Raw genomic sequence first — 14007 nt, forward strand, 5'->3', positions numbered from 1 at the left:
CTCCACAGACTTACACTGGCTTATAACTCAATTTTACTAATATGTGAACAGGTTAAAGCTAACAACAGTAGTTGAGATAGATCAGTAGAATGTGTGATGAGTCCCATAAGTACAGGTGGATGAGATGAGATATCTACTGTTTATTACTGTCTATGCTCTCAACACCACTCTGAGGAACAAGGGGGAAAAATCTGTAATTATACTGTATCTGGCAGGGTACAGTTATGTCTTTTACATAACAGTTGTAAAACTGTAAAATCTTGCACCATATTGTAGTTTCAGACTTTAGAAATAAACACATGTACCTTTCAAAATACAGATTACAAACACAGAACATGGGCTCGGTCTACAACATAATCTTGCTCATTGCTGACTCTCTCTGGAAATCACTTTTTCCCCAAACAAAAAACACAACTTCTGCTTTGGACAAGACTCCGAGTGTCTCAGTATTTCACCAAAAAAAACCCACGTGTTATGCAATATAAACTAAATGATGCATATCACAATTACTACCACTTGTTAGTAATTTCACTTTTTATAATTCATGCTAACATGACTTTGTTCATTTTGTAAAGATTTTAGAATGAACTGTACTTACACTGAACTCAAATGTTTTATTGGTACATGTCATTTACTGAACAGGTTCATGTTTCAGGTTTAATTTACATTCATTTACAGAAAGCCTTAAATGTTCCTTTAAGACTGAACGTTTATCCGCAAGCAATTTCATTCCTTCTAAGCAAACTTACTACCTCTGTACCCTCAAGATAAAGTGGTAACACAGCATATAAAACATCACACAGCATGCATTAGACTAAACCAGTGACTGCTCAACACACCACTCAAAACTATTAGAGAGCTAACAACTGCTGCTATCAATAATTTAGATAATATGAAAAATTACACTGTAGATGACCATTATAATGTGATATCATGTAATTTTGTTTTTGCTTTTCCTTTATAAAACAAATTCAATGGGGTTTTTTTTTCGTTCTTTAATTTTAGTCAGAGTAACCTCACTTAAGGTCAGGTGCACTGCATGGTAGAAAATGTTTATTTAGGCCAATCCCAAAAGCAGCGTCACACTCTCGCATGCCACCAGATTATTATAAATAATGACTACATAGCTGTCATTCCTCACAGGGAGGATGATGTTCAACCATCCAACCATAACTAGCAGAACAAATTCTTTGCTCAATGCCAGCATAAGTAAAGCACTAATGTACAGAAACACAGTCAAAATGTACGACACAGACAAGTAGGTTATGTGGACAGCTTTTTCTACCTTTTTATGTTATTAAATGTAATTGCTAACAGATTAGCTGTTTCATCGGCTGTTTCAAATTAGTCCAAAATAAGAACCTTCCAAATGAAGCACAGGGCTGGTCACAAGTCTGGGATAAACATATAGCTGATTATCAGTGCATGCCTACTGTCAACACAACTGTAAGGCACATGCATGCAAACAACCTTCACAGCTAAAGCACACTGCACAATATTGGATAAATAACCGAATAAAGAGCATCTATTTTAGAGACAGAATGTTGCAAAAAACAAAAAACATCCAGTGAGTATCAGTACTGCAGGAAGAAACGCCTTGTTGCTGAGAGTGGCCAGACTGGTTCGAGCTGACATAAAGGCTAGAGTAACTCAAATAAGCACTCTTTACAACCATGGTGAGCAGAAAAGCATCTCAGAATGCACAACATGCCAAGCATGAGGAGGATGTGCTACAACAGCAGACCACATCGGGTTCCACTCCTGTCAACCAAAAACAAGAATCTGAGGCTTATAACAATTAATTGCTTACAAAAAGCTTCAAGAGAAATTGGATGTTTCAGAGAAAACAGATTCTGTTGAAACTGTATGTGTCATTTGGATGTGTACTATGAATGTGTTTAGCAATAAAATGCTATCCATGCTGCTGCTTTTGAAATATAATATTTTGATTCAAAGCTAGTTTGGGTTTAATTCACGTTAAACTTCAACTTAAAGTTAAAATTTCACTTTAAACTTTATTTAATGGGAATATCATCTTTCATTATTCAATCTATTAAAAATTCATTTATAATTTGAAAATTCAAATCTGATCATATAATACGTTGTGCTTTGTTATCTTCTGTGCTATCAGCTGATAGAGTTCAGCAGGTTATGCTGTAGTTAGTCTTTTAGAATTGTAATCCATGTGCCTCGTTTTAACTTCGAGCACCTGCCCCTCTACAGTTCTCTACATGACCTGGTTCTTTAGCTGTGCCTAAAACCTTAAAAGATCTATAAAAAAAACCTACAACTGTTTCACTGTCAAAAAACAGTTACATACAGAACTGTTTTAGGAACCTAAGAACCTGTAACTATCTAAAGAGTCCCTGAGAGTTCTGGAAAAAGAAATAAAGAGGCATATCGCATTTCCCTGAAGCCTGCAGCAATCCCAGCTGTCATTTACCAGCTAGTCACATGACTAGTGTTAGAGGAAAAGCTTCTTTCACACTTATTAACTGAAATATAAGGAGAGACCTGAACAGAACTGATCCTTGTTGTGGAGAGTATCAGATAGTTTTGGAGAGTATCAGATAGTTGTGGAGAGTATCAGACAAGGATTTGTGTAGAGTATCAGATAGTTGTGGAGAGTAACAGACAAGGATTTGTGTAGAGTATCAGATAGTTGTGGAGAGTAACAGATAGTTGTGGAGAGTAACAGACAAGGATTTGTGTAGAGTATCAGATAGTTGTGGAGAGTATCAGACAAGGGTTTGTGGAGGGTATCAGACAGTTGTGGAGAGTATCAGACAAGGATTTGTGGAGGGTATCAGACAGTGTGTCATGGAAAGTATCAGACAGTGCATCATGGAGAGTATCAGACAGTTGTGGAGAGTATCAGACAGTGTGTCATGGAGAGTATCAGACAGTGTGTCATGGAGAGTATCAGACAGTTGTGTAGAGTATCAGACAGTGCACTGTGGTGAGTATCAGACAGTGCGTCATGGAGAGTATCAGACAGTTGTGGAGAGTATCAGACAGTGTGTCATGGAGAGTATCAGACAGTTGTGTAGAGTATCAGACATTGCTTTGTAGAGAGTATCAGACAGTTATGGAGACTATCAGACAGTGCATCATGGAGAGTATCAGACAGTGCGTTGTGGAGAGTATCAGACAGTTGTGGAGAGTATCAGACAGTTGTGTAGAGTATCAGACAGTGCGTCGTGGAGAGTATCAGACATTGCTTTGTAGAGAGTATCAGACAGTTATGGAGACTATTAGACAGTGTGTTGTGGAGAGCATCAGACAGTTGTGGAGAGTATCAGACAGTGTGTTGTGGAGACCATCAGACAGTTGTGGAGAGTATCAGACAGTGCATTGTGGAGAGTATCAGACAGTTATGGAGACTATCAGACAGTGCGTCATGGAGGGTATCAGACAGTTGTGGAGAGTATCAGACAGTGCATTGTAGACAGTATCAGACAGTTGTCGAGAGTATCAGACAGTTGTGGACAGTTGTGGAGAGTATCAGATAGTTGTGGAGAGTATCAGATAGTTGTGGACAGTTGTGGAGAGTATCAGACAGTTGTGGAGAGTATCAGATAGTTGTGGACAGTATCAGATAGTTGTGGAGAGTATCAGACAGTTGTGGACAGTATCAGATAGTTGTGGAGAGTATCAGATAGTTGTGGAGAGTATCAGACAGTTGTGGAGAGTATCAGACAGTTGTGGAGAGTATCAGATAGTTGTGGAGAGTATCAGATAGTTGTGGAGAGTATCAGACAGTTGTGGAGAGTATCAGATAGTTGTGGACAGTATCAGATAGTTGTGGAGAGTATCAGACAGTTGTGGAGAGTATCAGACAGTTGTGGAGAGTATCAGATAGTTGTGGAGAGTATCAGACAGTTGTGGAGAGTATCAGACAGTTGTGGACAGTTGTGGAGAGTATCAGACAGTTGTGGAGAGTATCAGACAGTTGTGGAGAGTATCAGATAGTTGTGGAGAGTATCAGACAGTTGTGGACAGTATCAGATAGTTGTGGAGAGTATCAGACAGTTGTGGACAGTATCAGACAGTTGTGGAGAGTATCAGACAGTTGTGGAGAGTATCAGATAGTTGTGGAGAGTATCAGATAGTTGTGGAGAGTATCAGACAGTTGTGGATAGTTGTGGAGAGTATCAGATAGTTGTGGAGAGTATCAGATAGTTGTGGACAGTATCAGACAGTTGTCGAGAGTATCAGATAGTTGTGGAGAGTATCAGACAGTTGTGGAGAGTATCAGATAGTTGTGGAGAGTATCAGATAGTTGTGGAGAGTATCAGACAGTTGTGGAGAGTATCAGATAGTTGTGGAGAGTATCAGATAGTTGTGGAGAGTATCAGACAGTTGTGGAGAGTATCAGATAGTTGTGGAGAGTATCAGACAGTTGTGGAGAGTATCAGACAGTTGTGGAGAGTATCAGATAGTTGTGGAGAGTATCAGACAGTTGTGGAGAGTATCAGATAGTTGTGGAGAGTATCAGATAGTTGTGGAGAGTATCAGACAGTTGTGGACAGTTGTGGAGAGTATCAGACAGTTGTCGAGAGTATCAGACAGTTGTGGACAGTTGTGGAGAGTATCAGACAGTTGTGGACAGTTGTGGAGAGTATCAGACAGTTGTGGACAGTATCAGATAGTTGTGGAGAGTATCAGATAGTTGTGGACAGTTGTGGAGAGTATCAGACAGTTGTGGACAGTATCAGATAGTTGTGGAGAGTATCAGACAGTGTTATGAACACACTATATACAGCACACGGATAGACTTCAACTTAAACGCTTAAAATAAACAGTAATTATATTACAGTGCCAATATTTCTGATTAAAAGTGAATGAGCTGAAAAAGGGCTCAGTTTAATGCAGTGTAAAGAGCAGTTCAGCTGCACTTCATCCTGTCGCAGTCGCACTGAAGCTTTTCTACTCCTATCGATCTGTAGGTCTGAAGTCTGGTGGATTCTGCTGAAAGACATGAGGGTGAAAACACTTACAGTTTCCTTTATCGCGCTGTTCTCCTGCTGCTCTGCTCTGCGTGAGTCCTCCATCTGCACTGCACAGCAGCAAACACTGCTCACCTGGGCACGAGCACTCGGGTCGCTGTGTGTGTGTGTGTGTGTGCGTGTGTGTGTGTGTGTGTGTGTGGTTTATTGCTGCGGCTGAAGCTGCGTTGCTGTAGCAGCAGGAGTGCGCGTGCACTCCGCACCAACACGCCGCGCCCTCCAGGAATTACGTCACGCCCGAAAAAAAAGAACGTTTTTTTTTTTTAATTTAATTAACCAAAGGAGGAGTTGATGTTAGACATAAAAACTGTAACAATAAGCATATACGGAAAACTTTGCAAAAGAAAACAGGAGATTTTTTGTAATACACATATTAACACATAGTCTAATTTGTTTGCTAGAAATATCCTTAAAATTTACTTCAGATATGAAGGAAATTATTGAAGAAAAACTATTTTAGTCATTTGACCTTGCTGTGACCTTGACTATCCGGTGTCTCCCAGATGAGGATGGGTTCCCTCTGAGTCTGGTTCCTCTCAGGGTTTCTTCCTCATGATGTCTCAGGGAGTTTTTCCTTGCCACTGTCGCCTCTGGCTCACTCATTAGGGATAAATTTATAAATTTAAAATTTATATCTGGATTTCTGTAATGCTGCTTTGTGGCAGTGTCCATTGTTAAAAGTGCTGTGCAAATAAAATAAAATAAAAACATTCAGTCACTCGCTCCTGGGACACTGCGCCTTCAGCCCTCAGCAGTGACAGAGGCATAACAATATAAACTGGAAAAGAGCCTGGCTGTTAGGTTTAGAATCACTAACAAGACCAAAGAAATACATTTTACACCTCTTCATACTATTTCCCTTTAAACTCATTACTCTGTAATTACTCCGATATTGATGAGTCACATACTTTTTGCAAGCAAAGTAAAGCAACGTTTCTTCATTTGTTTTTTTGAATGTAATATTTCAGAGTCCATTTGGAAAGATTATTAAATATTTAATCCTTCAGGAATTAATTACTCATTCACTCTTAGAAATATATCATTTTATATGAATAATAATATGAGAAATGATAGCTGTCTGGAATATGTTTTTTAAATTGTTTATGCCAAATGTTACTTTCATAAACAAAAATTTAATAGCTCAACCCCTACGCTGCCATGTTTCCTTACAGGAATAGATCATATTATTAACTCACATAAATTTAATTTAAATAGCAAAATTAGCAATTTTTTATGTATTTATTTATTTTTTCTTGTTTGTTTGTTGTTTATTTCATCGTTCTGACCCATTGATTATATGTATGATTAATGTATCTGTGATTAATCATTCATTGTTCAATCATTTTCAAAAAAAACAACAAAAATAAACAAAAGGGTTTTTTTAAAATAATTTTTTATTGAATAAGAACATCATAGGCTGTCAAACAGCAGAGACAGTTGCAGCTGCAGGTAAAAGGCTTTATTTTTACAAATAAAGGCAAACAAATCCAAATCATAAAGCAAAGTCGAAGCAGGGATACACAGGAGATGAACAAACGAGCAAAACAAGGCAAGACTAGATTCAGAAACCAGGGAACAAACAAAGATCAAAAGCAGATAAGCAGTCATGAGCAATAAGGCTTGATATGTACGGAGACGAGGCTACACTGAGCAATACTAATAAGATATAACCACAATTTTGCAGACGAGGAAGCAAAATGAATTCAGCCTAAACAGTGGGGTTAGTAATGTTAACGTAGCACAGACTGTCAGTTTCATGTGATAATGTGAGTTCAATATTCTTTTTTTTTTTTAATAAAGTCTTTCTGCTTGTAATTTGCATGTCAATAAACCACTTGAACACTTTAGTTTTTTATTTAGGAATATTTTCTAGGAATGTCTTTTTTTTCAGAGGTGTAATATAATTACGTTTAGTTGTACCACTCTGTAAGCTTTACAAAGCAGCTCTTTTTGGACTATATGTTTCTATTGGATAAATTTTAACTAAATATGTTCACTGTTACTATTACTACTTCTACTACTGTTTTTCATAAATAGAGCATTGAAAGGACACACATCTGTATGCTGGATTCCAAGCAATACCAGACCAGCACTGGCACAGTTCATGTGTGATGTGCATTGGTTTTGGCCCATTGATCCATCCTATGCAACTGGCCAAAATATTACAATACACATAACATAAATATTATATATTTACATTTATTATATATTTAACATAAATAAATGTTTTTTGCTATCTGGGTTAGGTTTTTAGAATGCCATATACTGATCTATTCTGTTCTGTTCTAGACAAGCCTAATCTCTGTGTAATGAAAATAGTTGATGCTGTGAACTCTCATGCACAGAAGTTTGCACATGTGCTACACCGATCAGCCATAACATTAAAACCACCTGCCTAATATTGTGTAGGTCCCCTTGTGTTGCCAAAACAGCTCTGGCGTGTCACGGCATGGACTCCACAAGACCTCTGAAGGTGTGCTGTGGTATTTGGCACCAAAACGTTAGCAGCAGATCCTTTAAGTCTTGTAAGTTACAAGGTGCAGCCTCCATGAATTGAATTTGTTTGTCCAGCACGTCCCACAGATGCTCGATTGGATTGAGATCTGGGGAATTTGGATGCAAAGCCAACACCTTGAACTCTTTGTCATGTTCCTCAAACCATTGCGGAACAATTTTTACAGTGTGTCAGGGAGCATTATCCTGCTGAAAGAGACCATTAGGGAACACCGTTGCCATGAAGGGGTGTACTTGGTCTGCAACAATTTTTAGGTAGGTGGTACGTGTCAAAGTAACAAGCACATGAATGCCAGGACCCGAGGTTTCCCAGCAGAACATTGTCCAGAGCATCACACTGCCTCCACCATCACACTACCTCCACCGCTAGTTCACCGGTTGTCCTTCCTTGGACAACTTTTGGTAGGTACTAACCACTGCATACCTGGAACACCCCACAATACCTGCTGTTTTGCCGTTTTATTTCTGTAAAGCTGCTTTGTGACAATGTCCATTGTTAAAAGCGCTATACAAATAAAATTGAATTGAATTGCCATCACAATCTGGCCCTTGTCAAAGTCACTCAGATCCTTCACTTGTCTATTTTTCCTGCTTCCAACACATTAACTTTGAGAACTGACTGTTCACTTTCTGCCTATTATATCCCACCCCGTGACAGGTGCCATGTTATTCACGTCACCTGTCAGTGGTTTTATTGTTATGGCTGATCGGTGTGTATCTCTCATAAAAAGTTGATGTGTTTAGCTATCACAATAAATCACATTGAATCTTAAAATAGGACCAGACATGTAATTTCTTTACACAGTTTATTAGAATAAGTAAAGATAAAATTAAAATAATGATGATGAATAAATGATATAGTTCTTAAAGCGGATTCCCTTAATGCAGAGAAGCTAAAGTTGTACTACAGTTAAAAATAGCACGATAAAACTATACTGATCCTGCGTCTATGACTGATGTGATGTGATAATCAGTCTAATAACAAAAGAGAACCAAGAGACATCACACGACAGTTTCTTTTGGTCAGTAACTCAGGTCATTATGTTTCCAACCAGTAGACAGTTAGGTACATAACTATCACCTCACTACTGAAAAATCTAGCTTGTTAAACTAGAGGTGAGGCTAAACGTGCACTTCTGAATGGCTTCAAGTTTGTATGTCAACTTTTAACATTTATAGTTTTACATGTGCGAATCTGATCCTGTGAGAATCTGACATTCTCACAGCATCTACACAACAACTGTTTTCATTACACCAGTATGTGCTCAATATGAAATAATAAGCTTTTATTAAATGACACATAGTAAGCATTTCTCATAAAGCAGTGAATAATGTCATCTACTGCATGCCTGCCTCATTTCACAAAATGTCATTTAATCTTGGAGGAACATCTCCCATGTGTACAGCCCTGTAAAGACCTCAGATCTTATATCTTATGTAACATACCACGAGATGATACTGATATGACTCCCAAAAGAATACCATGAAAAGAAAAATACAATCACCTGAGTCACACCCAGGGAAAAAAGCTAGAAGGCACGCTTCATCCATACCGTAACCATCCTCCAGGACCAGTCATTTAATAAGGTGCCTCAAACTTGTTGTATATGTCACCTGCAGCTTACATGGAAGTCATGTGCTATAGCCGGCAATTGGTTATAACCAAATACGGCAGAAAATGTAATATACTGTAGCTGTAATCTGTTGCAGTGAAACATGGTAAAGTTGAAGGTTTTCCATTACACAACTAAAGATCATGCCATGTTCTAGCAATTGAATGGACAATAACCCTGCTCTCAGTGTGCTTTATCTAAACTCTAAAAGAGGATTATGGAGGATTATGAAGGTTCTGCAGGGAACGCTGTGTCCTGTAATCAAACCAAGACGCTCCTGAATGTTGGGACAGACAATAAATGCTTAGGAATGAGAAGTCTGGTCAGACAGGTTATAGCACAAAACATGACTGCAGCCTTCTGGCTCTGACATTAAAACCAGACTAGACCCAAATGTCCTTCTGTTTACAACAGCTGTGTGATCACTAAACTAATACTGCTTATGGAACGAGAGGAAAAACACATGAAAAGACAAATCACAGAAAATAAATCCTTATCCAGTTATTCAAGTTCATCTACTGGCAGTATTTGATAACAAGATTTAAATAAATTTTATATTACAAAAAATCTACAGTCAGCTCCAGAATTATTGATAAAGTCAGTTTTTTTTGTCAATTGTCATTTTTAAAAAACAGAGTATATGAAAACAGTGAAATTCTTGTGCTACATCATACGACATAACACACAGAGACAACACACAACAATATAAGCTGAGAGTAGCACGTGTGGGGAAAAGCTATAGCACAAGCTTGAGATAAGAATAGTGTTAATTATTGTATGATATATTATGAGTGTAGTGCAAATACTGATAGAGGTAAGACGATGACTGTAACAGAATCAGTGCAAAAAGATGCAGTGAGTAGTGTGTAGAGTAGCAGTGTATTTGCAGTTGCATTGAGAGGTTCAGTGTTGTGAGGTAGGGAATGATCAGGGAATCTGACCAGAGGGAAGACACTACTGTTGAGCCGGGAGATGCTAGCTTAAACTCACACTGAAAATATGAGAGAAATCTAACCTGTAATTGAAGTAAATTTATTGTAAAGAAAAATGTCCTGTCCTGTGAACTCTCCTCTCACCACAGGTTTTCAGCGGGGTTTGGGTCAGGGGAATGGCATGGCCATGTCAGACGCTTGATTCTTTGGACATTTTAACCAATTTTGTGTGGATTTGGGTGTACTGTATGTTTTGGATCATTTCTTGGATTCTTGGCACAGGCAGCCAGTTTTTAATTTAAAAGTTCTTCATAATATAATGTATCCTGACAAGGCTCCCAGACCCACAACCACACAGTTCCTCCACCATGCTCAACAGAGGGTATTGGGATCTTTTCTGTGTAACTGTCCATTTTTTAGGCCAAACCTACTGTGAATGCCAAAAAGCTCTATTTCTCTCATAGAAGCTGGTTCTAGTCACAGTTCTAGTCGTATGTTTGCATCTCTCCTATGCAGGTTCATTACAGCTCTATTCATGTTGATAAATGAAGGGAATTTGGGCCTCTGTGTCAGCTCAGGAAGTCATGGATGACCACTTAAGAATTCCTAAACATAAAAAAATGTGCCAATATTTGTGACACCTGCCGTTCTATTAAAACATTTCTGTCATATTTTCAGTGTGAGATTAGGCTAATTAACCACAAAAACATTTTTCATAATTTTTTTAACCCATATTTACCAAGGGTGCCAATAATTCTGGAACTAACTCTACTACTGCTACAACTGCTATACAAGTGCTCAGGTCAGATGAATATCATACATTATATTTAAACTGATATATGAATCAAACATGACACATTTGAGCTTAGACAGTATATTAGTGAGAATTCAATTAAATAATAACAAATAAAGAGATAAAAATTACAAAGATTTAAAGCCTGAAAGTAGGAAAGAATCTAAAAGATACAGTTCTACTGATGATGAAGCGAATTTTAGAATAATAAATGAAAAACCTTGTAATAGCTTCTACTGAAGGGTCGATCACACAGAGTCTTAAAAACAGAATACTAAACACACAACATCACACCATCAAACCTCACCGCACAAACCTCACCGCACAAACCTCACCGCACAAACCTGACCGCACACAAACCTCACCGCACACAAACCTGACCGCACAAACATCACCGCACACAAACCTCACCGCACACAAACCTCACCACACACAAACCTGACCGCACAAACATCACCGCACACAAACCTCACCGCACACAAACATCACCGCACAAACCTGACCGCACAAACCTGACCACACAAACCTCACCGCACAAACCTGACCACACAAACCTCACCGCACAAACCTCACCGCACAAACCTCACTGCACAAAACTGACCGCACAAACCTGACCACACAAACCTCACCGCACAAACCTCACCGCACAAACCTCACTGCACAAAACTGACCGCACAAACCTCACCGCACACAAACATCACCACACATAAACCACACCGTGCAAAACTGACCGCACACAAACCTCACCGCACAAACCTCACTGCACAAAACTGACCGCACAAACCTGACCACACAAACCTCACCGCACAAACCTCACCGCACAAACCTCACCGCACAAAACTGACCGCACAAACCTCACCCCACACAAACATCACCACACATAAACCACACCGTGCAAAACTGACCGCACACAAACCTCACCGCACAAACCTCACCGCACAAACCTCACCGCACAAACCCCACAACACACAAACATCACTGCGAAAACATCACCGCACACAAACGTCACCACACACAACCCTCAGCACACACAAACCCCACAACACACAAACCTCAACACACACACACACCTCACCGCACACAAACCTCACCACACACGAACCTCAACACACACACACCTCACCGCACACACACCTCACCGCACACAAACGTGACCACACACGAACCTCAACACACACACACCTCACCGCACACAAACGTCACCACACAAACGTCACCACACAAACGTCACCACACACAAACCTCACCACACACAAATCTCACCGCACACAAACCTCACTGCACACAAACCTCACCGCACAAACCTCACCACACACAAATCTCACCGCACACAAGGCTTGTGTTTGGTGTAATAGTACTGTCACCTACTGGTCCATTAGAGACATAGACAGGTGAAAAAAACAATGTCTTTGTATGTTTAATTAGCACGGATATTTAATAGCCAAGAAATCTAATTTATAATATTAAGGCTTCCGAAACATGAACATAATTACCATAAATTGTCTTTAAACCTTGTCAGCTGATACGCTACAATCAGATAACTTTACTATTAAAACATTACTGCAGTGAGCACTATATTAGCTTAAATTGTAAAATCAACATAACATCTCCAGTATCTATTTCCTACAAGGTTTTTTGTAAACTACAGAATTATTTAACTTAAATAATTAAGAGGAAACACAACAGTTATACGAAAATGAGCCAGTTATGATTTATACACTCACTTAGCACTTTATTAGGAACACCTGTACACTAACTCATTCATGCAATTATCTAATCAGCAGTCGTGTGGCAGCAGTGCAATGCATAAAATCATGCCGATATGGGCCAGCAGCTTGGGGTAATGTTCACATTGACCATCAGAATGGGGAAAAAATGTGATCTCAGTGACTTTGACCGTGGCGTGATTGTTGCTATCAGATGGTTTGAGTATTCCTATAACTGCTGGTCTTGTGGGATTTTCATAAACAACAGTCTCTAGAGTTTACTCAGAATGGTGCAATAAAGAAAAAACATCCAGTGAGCAGCAGTTCAGCAGATGGAAACGCCTTATTGATGTTGAGGTCGATGGAGAATGGCCAGACTGGTTTGAGCTGACAGAAAGGCTACAATAACTCAGATAAGCACTCTGTACAGTTGGGGAGAGCAGAAAAGCATATCAGAATGCACAACAAGTCGAACCTTGAGGCGGATGGGTTACAACAGCAGAAGACCACATCTGGTACCACTTCTGTCAGCCAAGAACAGAAAGCTGAGGCTGCAGTGGGCACAGGCTCACCAACACTGCAAATACAACACTTGGAATCAACTCCAGATCTTTTATCTCCTTAATTTGTAATAAAATAATGAGGTAACAGGCCACACCTGGCCGTGAAACTGCTTATCAGTCAAGTGTCCAATTACTTTTGAGCCTGTGAAGATGGAGGGACTCTGTAAAAATGGCTGTAATTCCTAAACTTAAATTTCTGTTAAAACTCTTCTGTTAAAGCTGAAAGTCTACACTTCAATCCCATCTTAATTGCTTCATTTCAAATTCACTGTGGTGGTGTACAGAGACAAAATTCAAAAATTGTGTCACTGTCCAAATACTTATGGACCTGATTGTATCATATAATGCATATTATTTATTATATTTATTCTATAGTTTAAGCTGTTGTTGATTGTACATATTACACATCAGAAATTTACATGTGTAAGTTAAAATCTTTACAAGTATCTTTTCGAAGAAATCATCAGTACGTGTATACTAAACCACAATTCTTATCAGTCTTGTTTTGAAGATCAACAGTTATTTGTATTTTATTCTGTGATAATATTTAATATTTTAGTCTAGAACCTCAATAGTTCAAATATGAAAAACAGAACAAATACAGAATGGCATTATTTATTAGCTCAAGCAAAGAAGGTCAACTAGAAGAACTGTGCAAGTGTTTGTAATGAAAACTCGTGCTGATAAACCCTAAGCGATATTACGTTCAGCTCCTGAATCACAGAGCATGCAGAAGGAGGTAACAGAATGCTTTACTGAAGGATTGCGGTGTCTACTAATCCCATCGTATACACGTTCTGCGTGGTGAAGTGCGCGCTGTAATGTACCTGATACTGGAGTACCTGTTCCTAATAAAGTGGACTGTGAGTGTATATAA

General features: G+C 38.9%; 1 protein-coding gene across 1 annotated transcript in view; it reads right to left on the reverse strand.

Annotated features, from left to right (window-relative positions):
* tuft1b (tuftelin 1b) overlaps positions 1-5155 on the reverse strand; it is a 30526-nt gene extending 25371 nt beyond the window's left edge. Inside the window, exon 1 of the mRNA XM_026928526.3 lies at positions 5001-5155. Coding sequence (XP_026784327.2) covers positions 5001-5054 — 54 coding nt within the window. The 5' untranslated portion in view covers positions 5055-5155. The remainder of the gene's footprint in view (positions 1-5000) is intronic.
* Between the last annotated feature and the right edge of the window lie 8852 nt (positions 5156-14007).

The sequence above is a fragment of the Pangasianodon hypophthalmus genome, chromosome 29 (assembly GCF_027358585.1).
Source record: "Pangasianodon hypophthalmus isolate fPanHyp1 chromosome 29, fPanHyp1.pri, whole genome shotgun sequence".
In the NCBI taxonomy this organism is placed as follows: domain Eukaryota; kingdom Metazoa; phylum Chordata; class Actinopteri; order Siluriformes; family Pangasiidae; genus Pangasianodon; species Pangasianodon hypophthalmus.